Here is a 23733-nt window from a genome sequence, read left to right on the forward strand (position 1 = left end):
GAGGGGATGGCTATCCTGATGTATCGATAACTGTAGCACATTGGTTGGGAGATCCTGCTATAGAAATCTAGCTAGTGAAATGTATATTTAGTTAATGTGTTGCCATGAATGTAAACATACTTGAGTTGAGTGGTCTTGCATCAAATGTAGAAGTGGAACAATCATATCCAGAGGCACAGAAGTAGTTCAGAAATATTTGCAGTGGAAACTAGAGGTAGAGTGTAGGGGTTTTTCCCCCAACAAAAACATCATCTTTCTTGCTGTTTTTTTAGGATTGACTTTACCCCTCACATATTTTTTTATTTTTTATTTATATCACTGCAACCAGTCTTATGCAAGGCAGGCATGACTTTGTAGTTGCCAGTAGCATGTGGGATCTTAGTTCCCCAGCCAGGGATTGAACCTGCATAGCCCCCATTGCAAGGCAGTTCTTAACCACTGGACCACCAGGGAAGCACCCTACCCCTCACATATTACAAAGCATCTTGTGAGTATCTTTGCTTTGCTTATATGGATAGCAAGTACACTATACTAAATAAGCCTAACCCTGGTTATATACTTTGTTTGCAAGATAGTACCTTCTTATGTAATAGTTAATGGCTTTTTAGAGCAGTCTCAAGAGGGATTCACTTTTATTAAGAGAGCCCAGTGAGTAGAATAGTGAAGACTATTATAGTCTGATTTTCTGGAATCTTTTTCTTTTTTTCATGGAAAACTCCCAAATTGTGTCAGTTTACCATTGAAAGTCCCTGGGAATGGGATACTGGGCAACTGTTGAATATCTATGCCCCTGGCACTTTTCTGAGAACTCAGGAAAAATGAAAATCTTTCAAAGTTCAGTACAAAATGCTATAATACAGAAATATCTTTCAATTTCTTATCAGAAAAGAGCTGGAAGTCTTCCTGCAATGAAGGGGAATCAGCTTCTACCTCCTATGTGCATCAGAGGTCACCTGGTGGTCCCACCAAACTGATCGAGATCATCTCAGACTGCAACTGGGAGGAGGATCGGAACAAGATTTTGAGCATCTTATCCCAGCACATCAATAGCAACATGCCACAGTCACTTAAGGTGGGCAGCTTCATCATTGAGTTGGCTTCTCAGCGAAAGAGCCGGGGTGAAAAGAATCCTCCTGTTTATTCTTCTCGTGTGAAAATCTCTATGCCATCATGTCAAGATCAAGATGATATGGCTGAGAAATCTGGATCAGAGACTCCTGACGGTCCATTATCCCCTGGGAAAATGGATGATGTCTCTCCCGTGCAGACAGATGCCCTGGATTCAGTGAGGGAGAGATTACATGGAGGCAAAGGTCTGCCCTTTTATGCAGGGCTTTCTCCTGCAGGGAAGCTTGTGGCCTATAAACGTAAACCCAGTTCAAGCACATCTGGGCTTATCCAGGTGAGAATTATCTTTAATCTGGATGTAGCACTTTTTTATACTTAGGTACCACCTTGATTTTTCAGAGCCCGTTGTGGGCCTTACATTATTTATCTTTGCATTCCCTGGGAACTGGGTGACAAAATCGTCATCTCTTTTTGTAATAGGCCTAGGTTAGGTGCATACCTATGGTGAATTTTTGGCATATTTACAAACAGAAAGGTAGAGCCCTGTATTAGCTTATAGTTTTCTTTCTAGCCTTCCTAGAAAGTTGCCCTTAAGCTATTCTACCTAGGCTATAGTGATATTTTGACAGTCAAGCAAGAATAGTAAGGGATTCAGTCTACTTCTTGGGATTATTATTAGCAGATAACTTTTAAAATGAAGTGAAATTAATTTTTAAGATAAGCAGTATATGTTTGAAAACTTGGGAGAAAATTTAAATTTAGGAAGATGTTATTCAAATACATAAATTTTTAAAAAATTGAGCCACAGTTTACATATTTTATCTTTATTTGATTCATAGAGTTCTTGCCAGTCTAATCTTTGTTATAGGGCAAATATCTATATCCTTGCTATTTAGTACTTCAGGCAGATATACTAGTAAAATTACACTGGCATGTAAAAAATCTTTTTGAAGGGAAGTTCTGAGGTAAAATGTAGTCAGGTCCAAAAGAGTTTCTCCTTTTGTTTGGTGACAGTAAATGCACTTTTATATCAGAGTACCAAATGTGGGGTCATGTCTGACATTACTGTTAAGGTTACTTGACTTTTACTAGCTCAACTGCTCCTCTGGGTTAAGGACTGTGTCACCATTATAACTGATCTACTTAATTAAAAACTTTCTACTGCAGTTACTATATAACTGCTTCTGTTGATATTTCTTAAACTCTTAATGATGAGAGTGTTTTCTCCTTGTTTCATTTACTGATTGATGCTTTGAGAACAGCAACTTACCTGATATTTTAGTGAGACTAGGCCCCCTTCAAATACAGTCATAGAAATTTTGTGTTCTCCTGTCTAGGACTCAGAATGCCCCCATAAAATATGAACCTGCATAGCAGTCAGGCCACTGTAAGGTATGCTTTGGGAAAGCTGCTGAATAGTCTTCAGAGCAAGTCCCAAAGGAGAAGACAGGAGTATCTGATCCAGACTCCACAGAGCCTGGAAAACTGTGTAGGAAAGTTTATTCCAGGATGGAAAGATCATATTCTTTGGCTCAAACTCAGGGCAAATAGATACCTGATCTGTCTGGAAATAACAATTTTCCCTAAGTAACAGAGTAATTTTGTGTCTTAGAAGAGGGAGTAGCTTGGTGTAGCTATTCTCCTTACCAGTTCTGTATTAATTTAGAGAGTAGGATTTTCTCTGCCTTACTCCACTTCCTCACCCCCTTTAAGTGATGGAAAAGAGAGATGGAAAAAGATTTCTGCTATAGTCATTTAGCAATAAGACATAGAGAACTTAGGTGAGAAACTTGGGAAGTTTTGTTTTCTTTTTAAAATGATTCTCCTGTGTAAGATGGGCAGTCTGTCAGCTCAGGCAATAGAGAAAAATCTTTACCTCATTCATTGATTCACTTTCTTCTGACAATTTAGTGGCAACTTAAAAAAAACTACAATAGATTTCAACTAGCATTTGAGTCCAGGTTTTGTGCAAAAGATGAAGACAATTGTCTTCAAAATTGACTTTTTTGAAAACTGAAAACTAAGGTGACTTTGTCGCTTAGGTATTTGTAACAGTGACTTTCTCATAACTTAAAGCAGACTTCCATATATTTTTCAAAAATGAAGGACCCTTGTGAGAAAGCTTCATTATGCCTCTGGTCTCATCAGAGAGATTCTGTGGAACACAGTTATTCATTTTTAGGCTGATGATTATTAATAGCTCAACCATAATTGCTTATTGACAAGTAAATCAGTTGGATGATTCCTTAGATTTGACTGTATCTTCCACAAATCTAGAATGCAGGTATGATGAGTTTCTAAGATTCTCTGTTTTTAAACTTCCAAAATGAAGGAGATGAGATTAGTTGAGAATATCAGATGGCAGCATTTTTTTTTCATCTCCTAAATACTCAGATTATACCAAATGGGAAAAGTCCATTTCTTTTTCCCTTTAAATCTGAAAAATAGACTTTTAAAATCTTGTAAAAATGAAACCCTTGTCAAGGGAGATGAGTTAGCAAGAGAATTTTATCTTTACAGAATTTCTCTTTGCCACTTGTTTCAGGTTAATGGTAAGAGTTACCCGCAGGCTAAGTTGCTATTGGGACAGATGGGGGCATTGCATCCAGCCAATAGGCTAGCTGCTTATATCACAGGCAGGTTGCGACCCTCAGTCCTGGACCTCTCAACCCTCAGTACTGTCATCTCCAAGGTAGCATCCAATGCCAAGGTGGCTGCATCCAGGAAACCACGTACCCTGTTGCCTTCAACATCCAATTCCAAAACGGCATCATCTGGCACTACAACAAATCGCCCTGGGAAGAATCTGAAGGCGTTTGTCCCGGCGAAAAGACCAATTGGTAAGTTGGACTGTTTACATGTTTTGGGAAGGGTTGTGACTTGGTGCTGGGCCAGTGTATACAGAAATGGAGGTTGTAAAACTTAGAGAAATATAGAAGTTGGCACTTTTTTTCCTTGATGTTTATCTTGCCTGAATTTAACTAATTTTTTAGTAACTCTTCTGGTGACCTACAAAACTAAATAAATTGAATTATAGTTAGTTTTATAGTTATTTCCCAGACTTTTATACTGGTTTTGTTAACGTAGAAAAGACTTAGCTTTTTAATTTTGTTTTGCAGAAGGGAATACATATTCCTAAGTACTTTCCCTAATTTACTATTTTCTCCAATGAGGACTGGTGTTTTTGGTAACCAATCGTATGTGTGTTCCTCGAGTTTATGAAACCAAGGAGCTAGCAAAATCAAAATGCATTGAGTTAGTATAGACTTAGAGTAGAAGACTCTTGTAAAACATAATTCTGGGAACATTGCTTTATTATATTTATCCCTATTCTTTGAGTAAAAACCTAATTTATTTAACATCTCAGAGTCTGTAATAAATTGCCTCCTTGAAATCATTTGTGTTTTAGAATGGATAGTATATACAGTTGATTTTATTGGAGTCCTCTTTTTGTTTTTTCACATCTGTTTAGAAATGTTAAGTAAAAATGTTTGCTGTGTTTTTATTCCTCTTAATAGGAAATTGAAATCTCTGGCTAAATGCTGGAGTTGTGTGAAGATGGAGTATAGGCATTGCCTTAAAAAGAACTCTTTCTACCTCTTGTTAAAAAGGTAGCTTTAACTGGTGATTTAAAAAAAAAAAGAAAAGATTGTCTTATCCTGCCCTCTTCTGAAATGTCTTTTTGCATATTTCTAAAATGCAAAACTACTGTCTTGTAAAAGGACAGCAATAAAGAGGTAGAGGTGCTGTGACAGAAGGAAGTGGTGCAAACAAATTTTAAAATTAGAATTAGGAATACAATTTCCTTATTTTCTTCCTCTGTTTTAGATGATGAAGTTGCATGCTGCTGTGCTCTACAGTCTTTTTAGTGTTCTGGCAGTTTGACTATATTGTGTAACCAAAGGAATTTCAGAAGGAACGTCCAGTTTTATTCCCTTTAGTTGTTAGAATTTTGAAAGTTAGGTTTGGGTGGACAGGTATGTTTGACTACAGGTAGGTAGTACCTGTAAGAAATAGACCCAGTGGTGCACAGTAAATGTTGATAAACACAATCACTACAAGGATGAAATATGAGAACTGAAGATTTTTGACCTGCAAATTTTTATTTGCAGCGGCTCGACCCTCTCCTGGTGGTGTGTTCACACAGTTTGTGATGAGTAAAGTTGGAGCCCTGCAGCAGAAGATCCCTGGAGTTAGCACACCCCAACCCCTAACAGGGCCACAGAAGTTCAGTATCAGACCTTCTCCAGTAATGGTCGTCACACCTGTGGTTTCTTCTGAGCCAGTTCAGGTGTGCAGCTCTGTGACTGCTGCTGTCACTACTACCACCCCTCAAGTGTTTTTAGAAAATGTTCCTGCTGTGATACCTACGACTGCTCTATCTGACGTGGGAACTAAAGAAACTACTTATTCTTCTGGTGCCACCACTGCAGGGGTTGTTGAGGTCACTGAAACTAATACCAGCACCCTTGTAACACTTACCCAGTCTACAGCCACTTTGAACCTTATCAAAACGACTGGGATAACTACCCCTGTGGCTTCAGTTGCTTTTCCTAAGTCTTTGGTAGCATCTCCTCCAACCATAACTCTTCCTGTTGCTTCCACTGCCTCCACCTCCATAGTCGTGGTGACCACAGCTGCATCTTCTTCCATGGTGACCACACCAACTTCATCTCAGAGCTCTGTTCCCATTATACTCTCGGGAATTGATGGGAGTCCACCAGTGAGCCAGAGACCAGGTAAGGCCTAGATGTTACAAGCTGGTTTACTTTATAGCTGGTTATGTAACTTTGTGGTTCTGATAGAATTATAGGTATATATCAAGTGTTTCTGCTATAACAGGAAAAAAAAAAAGTTTACATTCTGCAAAACTGAACACTAAAACTAATGGACATCATGGTAAATACAGTGTTAGGACAATCAGTGAACATCTGTGCAATTTTGTAACCAGTGAGTGAGTGAAAGTCGCTCAGTCATGTCTGACTGTTAGTGACCCCATGGACTCTAGCCTGCCAGGTTCCTCTGTCCATGGAATTCTCTAGGCAAAAATACTGGAGTGTAGCTGTTTCCTCCTCCAGGGGATCTTCCCAACCCAGTTATTGAACCCAGGTCTCCTGCGTTGAAGGCAGATTCTTTACAGTGAGCCACCAGGGAAGCCCCAGAATGCTAATAAAAACTTGTTACCTTCCAGATAAACAGCCATAACAGATTGTTTAGTGGGGCTAGAGATTTTCTCAGGAAATTAAAAATATTCAAAAGCATTAGAATGGAAATGCTTCATATGGGAGTGTAAGTCTGAGCCAGTAGAGCAGCCATTAAAGTGGGTGCAGCATGCAGCTCTTGTGTGTTGAGAGCTAAGGGCTCACATCTCTGAGGGAACCAAATGTAGGTGTGCCCTGTTTTGGGAGTGGGAGGGCTGCTGCTTTATATTTAAAAAGGAAAGATCAGAGGGCTTCTGCTTATGTTGCAGCCAAGCTGAGGGCCTTTTCTCTCCTTGTTTAAGATTAAAATTCTATGTCCTCTTGCCTAGTAAACATCATTTGTGAATCAGCCCAACTCCTATATTACTATTGACATTCTCTTAATTGAAATAGAAATAAGGAAGCATATTTCTTTGTTTAGGATTCTGATATTTTACATGTCAACTTTTTAGTTAAAATTAAATTTTTTCTCTTGTTGGCTTAGTTTAAGTGAATTTGAAATAGAAATAGTTCACACTTTGGTCACTTTTATATCCTAATTCAACCAGCTTAAGTAAGTTGTTACCTTAGTAGACTCAAAGAAGAATTAGTATGGAAAGGAGTGTGAGAGACGAGGCTTTGCAGGATATAGTGTGTGTGTTAGTTGCTTAGTTGTGGCCAACTCTTTGTGACCCTGTGGACTGTAGCTGACGAGGCTCCTCTGTCCATGGACTTCTCCAGGCAAGTGTACTAGAGTGGGTTGCCGTTCCCTTGTCCAGAGGATCTTCCTGACCCAGAGATTGAAGCTGGGTCTTCTGCATTGCAGGTAGATTCTTTACCATCTGAGCCACCAGGGAAGCCCCTACAGGATATAAGGGGGAATAAAATAACTGACAACAGTTCTGTCTTGGTTATTGATAGTTTTCCTACTAAATATTTTTGTCTTCAGGGGCATAGTTTAAATCCCTCTAGATATTTTAGGAAAGAAGGGATTTGTAAATTGAAGTGCTGTTGAAAGGAAAAGTGGATGACAGTGTCAATTTTGTTGTCTTTTGTTACTTCCTGTTAACACACATACCAAAAAATGGCTAATAATATTTCAAAAGTAAGATTGTTGTTGATGAAGTCTTTTTTATTTTCTTTTGAAACTCACAGTTCACATCTTGTCATATTTTAACTGGTCACGTCTTCTAAATCATGTATTCTAACCTTTCTTTATACTTTTAATTATGTCCTGAAACTGTGAAGTTGTTTACCTTTTGTAGTTCATTTTCTCTCAGATTTCAGTCACTCAGAACATACGTTCAGGTATTTTCCTCTGATTCCCATTTATACTCTCATATAATTGATTTACTATTTTTATTTAAATCAAGTCGTTCGTTCACTTAAATATACTTTTAAAAGGAGCAATATTACTGTAATTGGAAACCAACATTATTTGCCAGAATGGAGGGTAGTCTCTTAAATAAATAAACTGAACCAATAATAATAATAAGTATCAAATACTAGCCAGCTCCTGTGTGTTTTTAACATGTGACCTGCTCTCTGTTAATGAAGGAAGTTAGAAAATACTTGCATAGTCTTTTTTTAATTTTAATATTAAAGACGTAATATCAGAGACATAATTTCTTCTGTATTTAATCAAAAGATTAAAATTCTGACAGTTTAACATGGTGTTATTCTCTATGACATACCACCTAAAAGTATCTTATGTAATATTACTTGAGGAAAATGCTAGTTGCATATTTTCTTATCTGGTCTTCTATAAATGGAGCTGACTCGCATCACTGCCAACTTCTAAGGAAATATGTGATTTTGTTACAGGTTCATAAAGTGGATCTCAGCTCGGGGATTTAGACCTCTGACTTTGATTTGACTTTCCATCCTTTGTCTTTCCCTTCTTCCCCTCATACAAGTGCAATAAGTAATCACTTACTTAGTGTGTATGTTAAAGGCTGCTTTGGGAGTAATTTGGTTTTGAATCATTCTGTAAAACAGTTTGAGTAGAAATTTTCAAGAAATTAAGAATGCTTTAACATGTTTCTTAATCACATAAGATAGATGATTTTTTTTTGTTTGTTTAAAAAGTTGCACACTTTTTTTTATCAGTTTGGTCTTGTGTTATTTCTTTTTCAAAAGTAATCATGGATCTTCTATAGTAATTTGTCATGTAAATGTTAAGGAGTGTCACTTTCTTTTAGAAATTTGATACCTTTTTTGGGCAAAGTGCATATTACATATTAAAATCTTTGTTTTGTTTGGCTTGTTAATTTTTCTGTTTAGTGACAAACTGATGAAAATTTTTATTTAAAAATGTCAAAAAAAGAATAATTGAAAATAATATTAAAGAAGTTCAGTAATTTGAATGGTAATATTAGATCACTTTCATTTATGCTTACTATTATCGTTATTCCTACTTGTTTATTCCTGTGACCAAAAACACATACTGTTTTTTCCCATATCCTTGGTGTTTTCTTCCAGACATTGAAGTGCATCTTTCGGCACTATTAATGTTTTGAACTCTCTTAATTCACATCTTCTGCGTTAAATTTCTGCCTCTTCTTAACCAGGCTTTATTTCCCCACTTCTTTGATGTCTCTTAATTTCATTCCATTTGGGGGGATATGTGTGTTTTTTCCTTCTGAAAAATAATTTTCACAAATCTGTATGCTTTGCTTATTCATCAGTGAACTTCAAAGGTCAAGAGGTTTTTTTGGTACCTTGTGATTTTTAGTCTTTGATTTTCTCTTCCTTGAGTAAGACCTGTTAAACTAAGTCATAAGCCTGTTAAGTGTTGACAGCCTGAATTTTTAAGTTGAACAGAACATTTACTTGAACTTTAATGAGATCCAGGTTTAGAGGCCTGCCCATGTTCTTTCATTAGGCAGAAGTATTATCTCTTTAAATGCACCTCTTTACAGTTGATACTTTCTTTTTTTACCTGTCTAAATGTAAGGCCCTGTAAAGTCTGGTTAATACTTAAGTTTAAAGTAAATTGTTCTTAGCCATAAGTTCTGTAAGTCATATATCATGGACATACAGAGTTTTGCCAGCTCTGTAATTTAAACTTGTACTTATTTGTAACATGGTTAGATTCTTTGTCATAATTATTTTTTCCCAAGTATTAAAGGGAAATTCTGATACTATGTTTCCATTTCCTGTTTTTCAGAAAATGCCCCTCAGATTCCAGTGGCTCCTCCACAGGTCTCTCCTAACACAGTGAAACGTGCTGGACCTCGATTGTTGTTGATTCCAGTGCAGCAGGGTTCTCCTACTCTTAGACCTGTCCCAAACACACAACTTCAGGGACATCGGATGGTCTTGCAGCCTGTTAGGAGTCCAAGTGGAATGAACTTATTCAGGCACCCTAATGGGCAGATTGTCCAGCTTCTCCCTTTGCATCAGCTTCGAGGATCTAATAACCAGCCCAACTTACAGCCTGTCATGTTTCGGAACCCAGGTATAAAGTTAGAGAGATTTTTGATAAGTTTCTCTTTTCTTGAATCTTTTGGTCATATGGTATATTAATATACCAGGATTGGTCTTATCAGTCTCTTGAAATCACCTGTTAGGAAAAAAATATGTACTTTGAAAGTCTTTGATGTGGGCAATGGTGATTTAAAATGCTTTTTTTTCCCCTCACCAGGGTCTGTGATGGGAATCCGTTTACCTACTCCTTCCAAACCTTCAGAGACTCCACCTTCTTCGGCTTCGCCCTCTGCTTTCTCCGTTGTGAATCCTGTAATTCAGGCTGTTGGGTCTTCTCCAGCAATGAATGTTATCACTCAGGCACCATCATTGCTTTCTTCTGGACATAATTTTGTGTCTCAGTCTGGTACATTGACTCTGAGGATTTCCCCTCCTGAACCACAAAGTTTCACAAGTAAAACAACCTCTGAAACCAAACTAACCTATAGTTCAGGAGGGCAGCCTGTTGGTACAGCCAGTCTTATTCCTCTCCAGTCTGGTAGTTTTGCCTTGTTGCAGCTCCCAGGACAAAAACCTGTTCCCAGCTCCATTCTTCAACATGTTGCTTCACTTCAGATGAAAAGAGAATCTCAGAATGCAGACCAGAAAGATGAAACAAGCTTTTTAAAAAGAGAGCAAGAAACTAAGAAGGGTCTGCAGTCAGGAGGAGAAGCTGTAGAGCCTGAGACTAATATAATAAAACAAAACCCAGGAGCTGCTGTCTCAGAAGAAACTCTGAATGATTCCTTGGAAGATGGGGGTGATCATTTAGATGAAGAATCCCTTATAGAAGAAGGGCCTGCAGCTCTTAAACCTTCTGAGCATATCTGTAGCACTGGCTCACACACAGGTGAAGACTATAAAGATGTTGAGGAAGAATATGGGATTAGGAACCATAACAGTTCCAAAGAAAAACTGACTGTTCTAGAAGTTAAGACCATTTCTGGAAGAGCCAGTAACATGACAGTCCAAAGTGTGAATAATGTGCAACTTAAAAAACCTGGTGATGTGAAAGTGGAACAGCAGAAAGGCTTAGACAATCCAGAGGAAAAATCAAATGAATTTCCAATTATCTCTAAAGAAGAAAGCAAAGTTGAATTTTCAGGCAGTAGAGTTGTGGAGCAGCAATCTAATCCAAAGCCAGAGGCCAAGGAGAAGGGATGTGGAGAGTCTCTGGAGAAGGACAGCATTAGGGAGAGGTGGAGAAAACACCTAAAGGGCCCTTTGGCCCAGAAATATGTTAGAACTTCACAAGAAGGCAAGAACGAGACAAATGAGCAGTTAATTAAAGAAACAAAAACTTGTAAGGAAAATTCAGATGTGTTTCAACAAGAACACAGTATCTCTGATTTACTTGGAAAAAGTGGAACTACTGAGAATGCCAGAATTTTAAAAACTGAATGTGATTCTTGGAGTAGGATTTCTAGTCCTACAACCTTCTCCATTGTCCCTAGGAGAGCTGCGAAAGGGAGCAGAGGGGATGGACATTTTCAAGGTCACTTACTGCTCTCAGGAGAACAGATAAAACCAAAGCAAGAGAAGACGGGTGGGAGAAGCAGTACTGACTTCACTGTTTTGGAGTTGGAAGAGGATGACGAAGAAGATGAGAATGAGAAAACCGATGATTCTATTGATGAGATTGTGGATGTTGTTTCTGACTACCAGAGTGAGGAGGTTGATGATGTAGAAAAGGTGGTGAGCCCATTTTTGTTGTGACTGAAACCTCAAGAATTTAAATGGTTCATTAGAGACAGTAGTTTTTCCAGAAGATAACTAAGACCTGATACATTCAGTTGGATGCCTAGGTTTAAATCATGGTTAAATGACTTTGTAGTTTTTAGGCTGTGTCAGTCAGGTAACATTTATTGAGCTTATATTGTGTTTTGAGACTTGTCTGATATTATACAGGAAGGCTGGTTTAAGCCTTGGGGGAATAGATGCTTTGAGAGTCCCTATCAAATTAGGTGGTTTTTTGTTTTTTTTTAAATTCTGAAATCACTACTCCCATTTGATCTCGGTTTTTTTTTTTTCATGTTTTTTATGCAAAGTTGTTGTAGCTTATCTGGTAGATATATATAAGAAACAGGGAATGGGTGGCCTTAGAACTGGAAGATAATTTGTCTATCAGCATTTGTAGAGATGTTTTTTGTTTTGGAAAGAAATGAAAAGCATCATTTAATATTTTATTATCACCCTGCCTAAAGTTGCTTTCTAACCATGTCCTAAAATTAAATAATTAGTGTCTAGAATTTATATTCTAACCTCTGGTCATCTTCCTTTGTAATTTGACCTTTATAATTTATTTTTATTTTTTTATTTTGCCGAAGCCATTTTTATAGACTTCTGTGTAGAGTTGTATTTGCTGAACTAAGTAATTGAGCATCAGTATGATATAGGGCAGGAGTTGGGCAAACTTTTTTGTAAAGGGCCAGTTTGTAGATATTTTAGACTCTGCAGGCTAGGTGACTTGCTTTTGCAGCTACTCAGTTGCTGCTATGGAGGGAAAGCAGCCATAAACAGTAGTAAGTGAATGAGTGTGGCTGTGTTCCAGCAAAAACCTCAGTTACAGAAACAAATGGGAGGCTGTGGTGTGCTGTCCCCTTCCCCTGGTGTAAAACATAAGGAGGTTATAGCCATCTGCCTGTGGGGTATCCCTCTCTTCAGGAGCAGATAATATGGCCCTTTGCAATGATTGTCTTGCATGGCAGTTTTAGAATCTCACTCCTTTTGAGATTCATTTGTTCTCTGTGTTACCTGGTCCTCCTTTGTTAATGCCTAACTGTCTTAGACAGATAAAATATAGCAAACAGGTTTATATTTTAAAACTAAAATGTCTACGTATTGAAATGTTTCTGTGTCGTTATTTCTGAACCTCACCTGTCTCATTTGTAAATGAGATAGATAATTCTATATGCATTTGCCTCGCGTTCTATCTATAACCTCATCTTTTTGAGGACTTAGATCTGTAGGTTGTTTAAAGGAGTTAGATTGCCAATCTTGTTGCACTTTTTGCAATCTCATAAGTCAGCCTAGGTAAGCATCAGACCAAAAACAGTCCAGCTTTATTTTAATTAAAATTTTTTTCTATTATGGTTTATTACAGGATATTGAATATAGTTCCATGTACCATACAGTAGGATTTTATTGTTTATCCATTCTATATATAATAGTTTGCATCCAGTCCATCCCTTACTCACCACTCCTCCCCCTTGGCAACCACAAGTCACAAACAGTCCTGCTTTAAAGTCATTGAAAACTATTGCTCAGTAGAACTGACTTAATGGAACCTTTAGAGTGTCTTAGTCATACAGAGTAGCATTGCTTGAACTTCCAAATGGGAAATCTGACAGGTACACTGGCCATTTTATTTATTTATTTATTTATTTATTTATTTTTTCCATTTATTTTTATTAGTTGGAGGCTAATTACTTTACATCATTGCAGTGGTTTTTGTCATACATTGAAATGAATTAGCCATGACACTGGCCATTTTAAAGTAAGGGCATTCAAATTTAAATTCTACATTGTATTTATGTATATGTTTGACACCTATGCTTTATGCCTGTATTAAGCATTATGTTGGAATAGTGTAAGGAAAGTTGTGAGTAGCCCTTTTAATTTAAATCTTCCCTGATTAAGTTAAATAACATCCATTTACAAAGCCTCCAATTAAAGCCATGTAATACATATTCTTCGGTTTAAATATTATAAAGCATCTGCCTACATTAGTATTCAAACTTTTGGGGTTCTGTTGGTTTAGATTCCCAAAGTTAATTTTAATATGCATTGATTAATGCACAGTATTTAGGTGATGATTAAATTGGGGATCATAAATGGGGATCATAAATGATGACTTGAGTCATTTGTGTCTGTTAGCCTTAGGGAGCCTGTAATTTGGGAGTAAGTAATTTTTCCAGTGAGATTAAAATAGAACTAATAAAGTGATAGGGATGCTTCATTTTGAGTTGTGCTTCTTTGGTACAGTACAGTTATAGATAACATATACTCCATTTAGTTTCTGGCATAATAAACACTTTTTAAAGGCGGACTTAGAAATTCTATCTGCATAGCCCATAATCCATATAGTTTGTGTGCATGCTAAGTTACTTCAGTTGTGTCTGATTCTTAGTGACCCTATGGGCCATAGCCCACCAGGCTACTCTGTCCATGGGATTTTCCAGGCAAGAATACTGGAGTGGGTTGCCGTCCCCTCCTCCAGGGGATCTTCCCGACACAGGGATTGAACCCATATCTCTTACATCTCCTGCATTGGCAGATGGGTTCTTTACCACTAGTGCCACCTGAGAAGCCCCTCATATCGTCCTCTGTTGTGAGTTTCTTTGGTAGGTGCTCAATAAATGCTTACCGATTGACTCATCTTTTGGTATAATAAGCAGTACAGCAAGCCTGGGCTGCTTTTGGTATCTGAAATTCTTCAAAAGCTCTCATTCTGTGGGATTGAGATACTTAGAAGATTGGGCTATATTCTGTTTCCATATCTGCCTTGAATGTGTTTTTGTGGGTGTTTAATATGGGGTTAACCATGAGGCACTTTTACACTAGAACTTGAGTTTTTCTGCTTTCTACCTTCTCCCTCACCATGTTTTATTTGATTGCTATTTAATCTTTAGATTTATGCAGCTTTAATATATCTGTACTTGAATTTGTCCACTTGCAGTAATATTGAAGCATCAACACAGCCCTTTGGAGACTCTTGTCTCTTTAGTCTAATCATGTCTCATGTTGGGTTGTCAAAAAAAGTTTGTTCAGGTTTTTCTATACCATCTTGTGGAGAAACCTGAACAAACTTTTTTGGCCAACTCAGTATATCTGTGACTTATAATGTAGTTCTTGGTTGTTAGCCCTAACCATATGCTGTCTATATGACTTAATTCCATTTTAAGATTAACAGGTTTAGGGTTAGCAGTACTCATGGTTTAAGATCAGTGTTTGAAAAAAAAAAAAAGATCAATGTTTGGCACTGGTTGGCTTTATAAGGGAAACAGTCAGTTGAAAAATTTAGTTGTGCTTGCTTCCCAATGCTTTATTTACTGTTGGACTGCTGTATTTCAGAATAACTGTATAGAATACATTGAGGATGATGAAGAACAAGTGGACATTGAGACTGTAGAAGAGCTCCCCGAGGAAATTAATGTCGCCCACATGAAGAGCACAGCTGTCCATACAGAGATTTTGAAACAGCCGTAAGTCTTATTTTTCTTTGGATTGTTGTTGTTTGTTGTAGTTTTGTGACCATAAGCAAAACTGAATGTTCTAGTTAAGGGTTCTGGGTAACTGACATAGTTCCTTTATTTCTCTAGCTTTTTTTCTTATTAGTAGATGAGGAAAGGAGCTGAAATTCAGAGGTAATTAACTTCCTTGTTATTGCTAGGAAACAGTATATAAATGTGAATAACATGCTTTCTGAGCCTGATACATTGGCATTAAAATACTAGTTTTGCTAGTTTGTAGCTATTTAACCTTGGGCAAGTGTGTAATCTCTCTGAATCTTAGATTCTTTACCTATGAAATGAGTAAAATGTCCTTTTTTAAGGGATTAAATCAGATAATATATGAAATAACTAGCATAACTGATACGTGGACTACTCAATAAAGTTCTTTATCTTTTAAGGATATGGCTGTAAATTCTAAATTTGGTTACTTTGCTAGTTGAGCAGGTGAGGTACGGTTAGAAACATTTTCCTGCCTGTTCAGCTGATGAGATGAAAATACAGAGAGAATGATAAGATGACTTAGGAGAAAATGTTACGCTTTAGTAAACCTTATATTGATTAGGAATTGGGGTGTGAGAGAAAGAAGGTAAGAGTTATTTTGTGCCAGACCTTGTGCTTTTCAAGCTATTATGTCATCAGCTACCTAAATTAGCAATGAGTTGAAAAAGAGTAATTCTTCATTCCTAGTGAGAAAGTCAAAGGTAGGGATATGGTGGTATTTTTCTTCACTCCAGGGCTATTAGGAGAGTCCTTCAATTACCTGGACTTCCCAGTTAGCGCTAGTGGTAAAGAACCTGCCTGCCAATGCAAGCGACACAGGTTCGGTCCCTGGGGTGGAAAGATCTCCTGGAGTAAGAAATTGCACCCCACTCCAGTATTCTTGCCTGGAGAAAACCATGGCTAGAGGAGCCTGGCAGGCCACAGCCCCATGGGGTTGCAAAGAGTTGAACATGACTGAGCACACACAAACACCTCAGTTGTCTGCTGGTTATGATTGAAAGAATTTAAATCTCTTAAAAACTTAATTAGACTTAAGTTCAGTAATATTGCAGGATGTAAGTTCAGTATGCTAAAATTGAGTTCTAAAACAGTAGCAACAAACAAAATATAATTAAAAATACAAAAAAGCTGTTTGGGATTTTTGATAGAAGTTGTGCGAGACTTTTATAAAATGTTATTGAAAGACATTGAAAAAAATTGAAGAAAAAAAAAACATTGACGAAGATTTCAGTAAACAGATTCCCTCTTTATGGACTGGAATAATAAAGGACCAGGAAATAATCAACACTTAAAGAGCACAAACTGTAGAGGAACAAATTGTTAAAAATTTGTCAGTAAAAAGGCGATTTCAGACTGTAAGGAAAATATTTGCAATATGTGTTAGAAGATTAGTATCAAGGATATAAAATAATTCTTACAAGTCAGTAAGAAAATGGTGATCCATGGGCTTCCCCGCTGGTAAAAAAAATCTGCCTGCCAATGCTGGCAACATGGGTTTGATTCCTAATCCAGGAAGATCCCACATGCCTCGGAGCAGCTAAGCCTGTGGGCCACTACTGTCAAGCCTGTGCTCTAGAGTGCGGGAGGTCCAGCTGCTGAGCCCATGTACTGCAGGCATTGGAGCCCATGCCCGAGAGCCTGTGTGAAGCTTCGAGCTTCACTGCAAGAGAAGCCACTGCAATGAGAAGCCTGCACACCACACAACTAGAGTAGCCCCTGCTCCCTGCAACTAGAGAAAAGCCTGTGCGGCAGTGAAGACCCAGCACAGCCAGAAGTAAATAAATAAAATTAAGTAAATTTTAAAGAGATAGGAAAGAACAGTATGATCCAATAGAAAAATAAGTAATGGATATCGTGGGCAAATCACAGAAGAGGAAACCTGGACTGCCAATAAACATACATAAATTTGTTCCCCCCTCACAAGTAATTAGGGAAATGCAGATTAAACCACAATGACTTTACGAATTTATACCCATAAGTTTGGATAAATTGAGATTTCTGAAGTATTATTGTCTAGCTGTGGAACAGTGGGAACATACTACAGGTGGGGTAGGAGTATGAGTTATTATTACCTCTTTGGGTAGCAGTGTGATGTGACTACAGTTGAAGATGTGCATGCATTTCTTCCATCCCTCAGTTCCACTCCTAGATATAGATCCTAGAAGGGTTCACACACATGTACAAGGGGTCATGTGTGGGGTTGTCCATTCCAGCATTTGCCATTGTGAAAATTTGGATGCAACGTAAATAACTACTAACATACTAAAAAAATAAAATTTAGAGAAGTCACACTTCGGAATACTATAGAGCAGTAAAATGATCAGACTACAAGTATTAACATATCTCATATGTAATGTTGAATGAAACAAATCAGTTGAAGAAAGATACACATTACATACACATTTAAAGAAAGTTTAAAATGCTACACAATATTTTCTTTTTAAAGATGAATCAGTACATTCCTAGTAAAATTACATGAGAAGGAAGGAAGGCGATGAATGTGCCCATATTTTGGAGATATTTTATTTCTTAGGCTGAATGACAGATACCTGGATGTTGATTATGTATTTTGTTTGTACAGTTTTATATGTTTGAAATGTTTCACAATTGAAAAACGTAATTTGCAGTTTTAGGGTTTTTTTGGAGACTTTGAGAAAAAAGGGTATTGTTGAATAAATCATATTGCCACAAATGGGAATATGGGAAAAGAAGCCAGTCACAGTTTAGACAATTAGGGATGGTTTGGCTTTATATAGATTTGAAATAGCTCTTAGATTATTGAATTTCAATAAGACTTTGGAAAATACTGTCTTTATTTAGGTGCCGTATGCCTGTCTCTGCAGATGAAAAAGCTACTGAAAGGAGTCGAAAGGTATTTACAGTATATTTAATGATAATTGCTCATTTAATAAAATTGATAACATTTGTCCTTGCAGGTAAAACAACATTAGTTATATTAATTATGACTTTTCAGGGCTGTTTTTACCAATGAGTTAATATAATCAGCTTTTTTGCCCCCCTTAATGAAATTATACTACTACTGTTTTTTTTCCTAATTCTCCCCGTCATGCACCCCCCCCCCCCCACCTAGTTGATAGAATAATTTAGAGGAATTAAAATGGGCATGGAATTTGTGAAACTTGATTTGCTTATTTGAAAACTAATTGTATAATGTAATGATGTGATGTGAAATAGGCTAGCATTCTTTCTTATCTAGACTCCTGATTTTTCCAGTGACCTGAGAAATTACTTGTTATCTGAAATAATGGCTGGCAATCCAGGGAGCCATGAGATTATACATTTTCTTTGATTTTGTTAATATATTGTGTAGGATATCATGGTACCATGATTAAGCAAGATTTTCTCTTTATCCTTACTAACACTGTGGAAGAATTTCAATTTTGAAAAATGTGTAAGTACAAATTACAGATTGGGAGGTTTATAAAAGAGGGAAGAAGAAATAAAGGATATGAGTACCGATACCCTCATTTTACAGAGACAGTCTATTGTGGGTGAAATGAGAAATGGAGATAGAATTATATTCTAGTTGCAAAGGGATCAATAGAAGAACTAAATGATTTATCTGTATTAGGAAGATGGGATGGTGAGATGCAAGAGAGTGGTGAACTGAATTCTTTTCTGCATAGCAGGAAGTAAATAGTTAAAAATATCATTTTTAACTTAGGATATAGACTTAAGAAGCAGAAAAAGCAACTCAAAGAATAAAAGTGGTTGTTTCTGAGGATCCAGGTATAGGTGCAAGGCACAGTTGCTTTTCATTATAAGCTCTTTACATTTTTATATTTTAAACCCTGTATGCATCTACTACTTCTTTAAATGATTTAAAAATAGAATAGATAAGAGAGAAAGGAAGCCTAAGGCATCCTGAGAGTTAAGGAAGACTTTCCTGAAAAATGCAAAAGTTTACATTTAATTGTTAAGTCATAAAGGAGGGTGGAAAGGGATAGGTGCAGGCAACAACCTGTGTAATGACAGGGAGGTGTGGAATTATAGAGTGCTTAGGAAATTTACAGCACTTTGGAGTGGTTGGAGACAACAGTGATTTAGGAAGAGTGGCAGTTGATCCTTTCCCAAATTGTAAAGGGTCTTCCAGTATTTAAGAAAAAATTTTAAACTTGTTTTCCACTAGTCAAGTTTTTCATGAAATTTGTGTCATAAAAGCAACTCTCAATAATAAATTATACACATAAACTTTTTAGAGTCCCTCTCTCAATCCCTCATTTGAAAACTGTTGAAATTTGAGCTGAGAAGTGATATCATATCAGCATGTTTTAGAATTTACACTGTTGATTTGGAGAAAAGAAAGACTGGTAGTAAGAGGACCAACTGAGAGGCCATTAAGATACTCTAGGCAGAAGATGGTTGGTGTCTGATACAGAACAGTGCCATTTGGTGTGGTGGAAGAGGGTGGGTAGATGTGAAAGATATTTAGGAGGCAATCTTTTGTTTGGATAGGCTGCACAAGTTCCTCTAAAGCTAAAACCTGATTACTGGAGTGAAAAACTACAGAAAGAAGCAGAAGCTTTTGCGTATTATCGCCGGACACACACTGCCAATGAACGCCGCCGCCGTGGTGAAATGAGAGATCTCTTTGAGAAGTTGAAGATCACATTGGGGTTACTTCATTCTTCCAAGGTTTCCAAAAGTCTCATTCTTACTAGGGTAAGTCTGTGTAAATGACAGACAAATAAGAGCTTGACTAAAAGAATCTTCTTGAGATACATAAAAGGAAAAGGAAGAAAATTGAAATAGAACTTGTGTTTATCATTTGAATGTGGACTGGTGAGTGTCCAATAAATCCCTTAGGAAGAAAATCCTTATATTCAATCAGTTGCTTTTCAATGAAAGTCAGATTCTGAACCAGCAGAGGTAATTATTCATTTTTAAAATAAAGTTAGAAACTTTATAAACTGATAAACTCTGTTTACAACAATTTCTGTAAACTTGTTCTCCATAGCACTTAGAAAAGTTTGTCATGGTGAAAGACACAAGACAACTACTATTTTGACATACTTCTTAATGGTTGACAGTCACTTTAAAGGAAACTGTAGTTTTCAAGCTAGCAGAAGTTTTAATTTTGCATGTAGAATAATAGCTAAGGTAATTTTGTTTCAATTGCTTATAATTAAAGGTTGGAAGAGTATAAGGCAAGCATTTCATCCCTCTAGAACAAGGTGGTTTCAACCAGATTTTGCTTAGGAGTTGATTTTAAAGTTGATTATTGAAATCTAAGCAGAGTAAAAAATGTTTTGTATCTCCTTGCAGTAGTGAAAATACCACTCATTGGTGCTCTTCATAAATAATCACTTTCCCTAGAAGTAGAAGCCAGAAAATCCTCCTTTTTGAAATTGACTTTTTTTTCCACTTGTATACTTTATTATTTAAATTTTTATTAGAGTATAGTTGATTTACAGTGTTATGTTAGTATGTTAGTTAGTTAGCTGTGTTAGTGAACCAGTTATACATTGTAGTTGTTTAGTCCCTAAGTTGTTTCTGACTCTTTGTGACGCCATGGATTATAGCTCTCCAGGCTCCTCTGTCTGGGGATTTCCCAGGCAAGAATACTGGAGTGGGTTGCCATCTCTTTCTCAAGGGGAACTTCGCTACCCACAGATCCAACCTGTGTCTCCTGCATTGGCAGAGAGATTCTTTACCACTGAGTCACCAGGGAAGCCCATACATACATACATACATATATATATATATATGTACACACACACATGCATCCACTCTATTTTAGATTCTTTTCCTGTACAGGCCGGTTACAGAGTATTGAATAGGGTTGCCTGTGCTATAAATAGTAGGTTCTTACTGGTTAACTGTTTTATATATAGTAGCATGTATATGTCAGTCCTAGTCTTCCAGTTTATTATACCTCCTACCTGTTTCCCCAGTGGTAACCATAAGTTTGTAAAACAATAAAAATCGTTTTAAATGACATTAGAAAGTTCTCTAAAATATTAGATTTAAAAGTTTTTATTAAACAAATTTGTGTAGACCTCACCTGTTTTTCAGAAAAAGCAAATTGATGGACATGATATTACTATTTCTCTTCTAGGCATTCAGTGAAATTCAGGGGCTAACAGATCAGGCAGACAAGTTGATAGGACAGAAGAATCTCCTGACTCGCAAACGGAATATTTTGATACGGAAAGTATCATCTCTTTCAGGTGAGATAATGGTGAATGATCTCTGGTAAAGGCCATAAATATAGCTTTAGTAAGGGAAATCCTTAGTAGATTTTTCAAATACTACTTCATTTAAGTCTTGGTTCCCAGAGTTAACATCAGAATTATCTTTTGACTGGGTGGGACATTTATTTTTGGATTATAATTACTCTTGACTGCCATAGTTTTGGGGGGATATAGTTAAATCAACTGGACTCTATTTCTCATTATTGTATGGGGTCTTATAGAGAGTGACCGTTTATTCCCTCTCAACCTATAGGTAAGACAGAAGAAGTGGTCCTGAAGAAGCTAGAGTATATTTATGCAAAACAACAAGCATTAGAGGCACAAAAGAGGAAAAAGAAGATGGAATCAGATGAGTTTGATGTGTCTCCCAGAACTAGCAAACAGCAGGAAGGAGCTTCTGCATCATCTGTAGATCTCGGACAGATGTTTATAAATAACAGGAAGGGGAAGCCTTTGATTCTTTCCAGAAAAAAAGACCAGGCCACAGGTAGGAGGGACATTTCTTTGCTTTCCTTGATGCAGATGAACATTTAGTTTACTTAAAAGAACTGAACAACTTGGCCATAATTTTAGTTTTAATTAGATGAAAGATGAGTTGTATTAAAAGCAGAATATTAACCACGTTAGATTTCATTTTCTAGCTTTACACACTCAAGCAGATCCTAATAAGTTATCCATCATGGTAACATATAAGACTTATTTCTGGTAGGAGTTTATTTTTGTTAACCAGGCTCTTTTTAATCAGATTGCAGTCTGTCCGTGAATTGCTATACAGGAGCAAAGTAAATTGGTTTTGATTTCTTACTCTGTCCTATATGATTTCGAAGGTGAGGCTGTGTTGACTTTACATTACTTGTTTATATCCTTTGAGAATGGATATATATATACTGATGAGAATGGATATATATATACTCTTTTACTCTTTGGATAGCCAAGTGTAGGAACCAAGGAAATCTGGTTTGTTATATCAGCTAAGAAGGTGGTGATGGATACTAAAATACGAGTTAGTTTTAACATTGCACATTCAAGTGATGTTATTGCTAAATAAGTAAGGACTTTAGTGACCATTTAGGCCAGTTACCTTATTTTACAGATGGAAAAACTGAGGTCTAAAAACTTGAAGCAGTTTCTTAGAGGTTTATAGGAAAGCATACCTAGGGATAAAATAGTGTGTATCTTCATCCTGTTTTACCAGCAAGACCATCAGAAGCATTCCATTGAAAAAGTGGTTCCGTAGCTCTGTTCCTCAGCAAAAATAAAATTCTGTCCCTTAAGAGAATCAGTGGACAGGTAACCATTACTGAAAAATCGTTCAACAAGTAAACTGCAAGTTGAGTTTCCCCAACAAATTTGAAATGTCTTGCTTTTTAAGTCAGAGTGTGGTTTTAGGCATGTCTCCTACATTCCTAGGCTGTACACTAGCATTAATTGAAGATCTTTTATCCTTAACTAATTTCTGATCTTCTTTACAGAAAATACCTCACCCTCTAATACTCCACACACCTCTGCCAACATTGTGATGACTCCACAAGGGCAATTGCTCACCTTGAAAGGTCCCCTATTCTCAGGACCAGTGGTTACTGTTTCTCCTGCTCTCTTAGAAGCAGATCTGAAACCTCAAGTTGCCAGTAGTGCTGTGGCTCAATCAGGTATTGTCTTGAGTGTTGTCTTAAATGGGTGGTGTAAAGAGTTATCTCTGATATCTCAAAGTGACAGAGAAAGCCTTTGAATGTGTTCTGTAGTGATAAAGACTTGTATTCAAGTCTGTATGAGAGGGTTCTCTTTTTAGAACATGTTTGGCTCTGTCTGTGGTATTGATTGGTCTTTTTTTTAACCTGGGAATGGGAACTATTTTGTGTTCTCTCCTAATTTCTAATTGTGTGCTAAGTTGCTTCAGTTGTGTCCAACTCTTTGTGACCCTATAAACTGTAGCCCTCCGGGCTCCTCTGGCCATGGGATTCTCCAGGCAAGAATACTGAAGTGGGTTGCCATGCCCTCCTCCAAGAGATCTTCCCTACCCAGGGAGCAAATCCTCCTCTCTTATGTCTCCTGCATTGACAGGAGGGTTCTTCACCCCTGGCGCCACCTGAGAAGCTCAATTTCTAATTAGGGAAAGAATTTTAAAGATGTGAAAGTAAAAGGAATGTGAGGAGTCATTATTTTAGCTTTTGGTGTTGATAAATACGTATCAGTATTGTGTTGTACTCAGAGATGGTGCACTCATACATTACCAACCTGATAAAGTTGGAGCACCCTCTCATTTGGCGATAAGGATTGAGTTGAAAAGGAATTTTTACTTTGATGATTTAGGTTTTACAGACCTAAATTTCTGTTAAGGTAAAAGGGTATCTTTACCAATACTAATACTGCTAAACCCAGTCTGGAGGAGTTATCTTCCTAGAGTGCTGCCTCTAAGGGCTTCATCTTTCTGTCAGAGTAGCAGTTATTGGGTGAACAGAATCAAGATGCGTGTCTGCCTCAGTATAAAAAAATAAACTTGGGGAGCATTTATATAAAAAGTAGAACTTTTATTATTGATGGAATATCAGTGTGTCTTTTGGTTAAATT

The 23733-nt window shown here is 37.1% G+C and overlaps 1 protein-coding gene across 19 annotated transcripts in view; it reads left to right on the top strand.

The window, feature by feature from the left end:
• The window catches only part of MGA (MAX dimerization protein MGA), a 147674-nt gene that overhangs the window by 119971 nt on the left and 3970 nt on the right, over positions 1 to 23733 (top strand). For 3 of the 19 annotated variants that reach the window (XM_070469042.1, XM_070469041.1, XM_070469040.1), the window contains exons 13-23: positions 885 to 1402; positions 3614 to 3908; positions 5181 to 5807; positions 9418 to 9708; positions 9895 to 11408; positions 14790 to 14920; positions 17771 to 17822; positions 19427 to 19633; positions 21030 to 21141; positions 21419 to 21652; positions 22638 to 22814. In XM_070469042.1, coding sequence (XP_070325143.1) covers positions 885 to 1402; positions 3614 to 3908; positions 5181 to 5807; positions 9418 to 9708; positions 9895 to 11408; positions 14790 to 14920; positions 17771 to 17822; positions 19427 to 19633; positions 21030 to 21141; positions 21419 to 21652; positions 22638 to 22814 — 4158 coding nt within the window. Of the gene's footprint in view, positions 1 to 884; positions 1403 to 3613; positions 3909 to 5180; positions 5808 to 9417; positions 9709 to 9894; positions 11409 to 14789; positions 14921 to 17770; positions 17823 to 19426; positions 19634 to 21029; positions 21142 to 21418; positions 21653 to 22637; positions 22815 to 23733 lie in introns of those variants that run through there. The other 16 variants (XM_070469046.1, XM_070469043.1, XM_070469044.1 and 13 more) reach the window with 16 other exon arrangements.

Source organism: Odocoileus virginianus, chromosome 6, assembly GCF_023699985.2.
Source record: "Odocoileus virginianus isolate 20LAN1187 ecotype Illinois chromosome 6, Ovbor_1.2, whole genome shotgun sequence".
Taxonomy (NCBI): domain Eukaryota; kingdom Metazoa; phylum Chordata; class Mammalia; order Artiodactyla; family Cervidae; genus Odocoileus; species Odocoileus virginianus.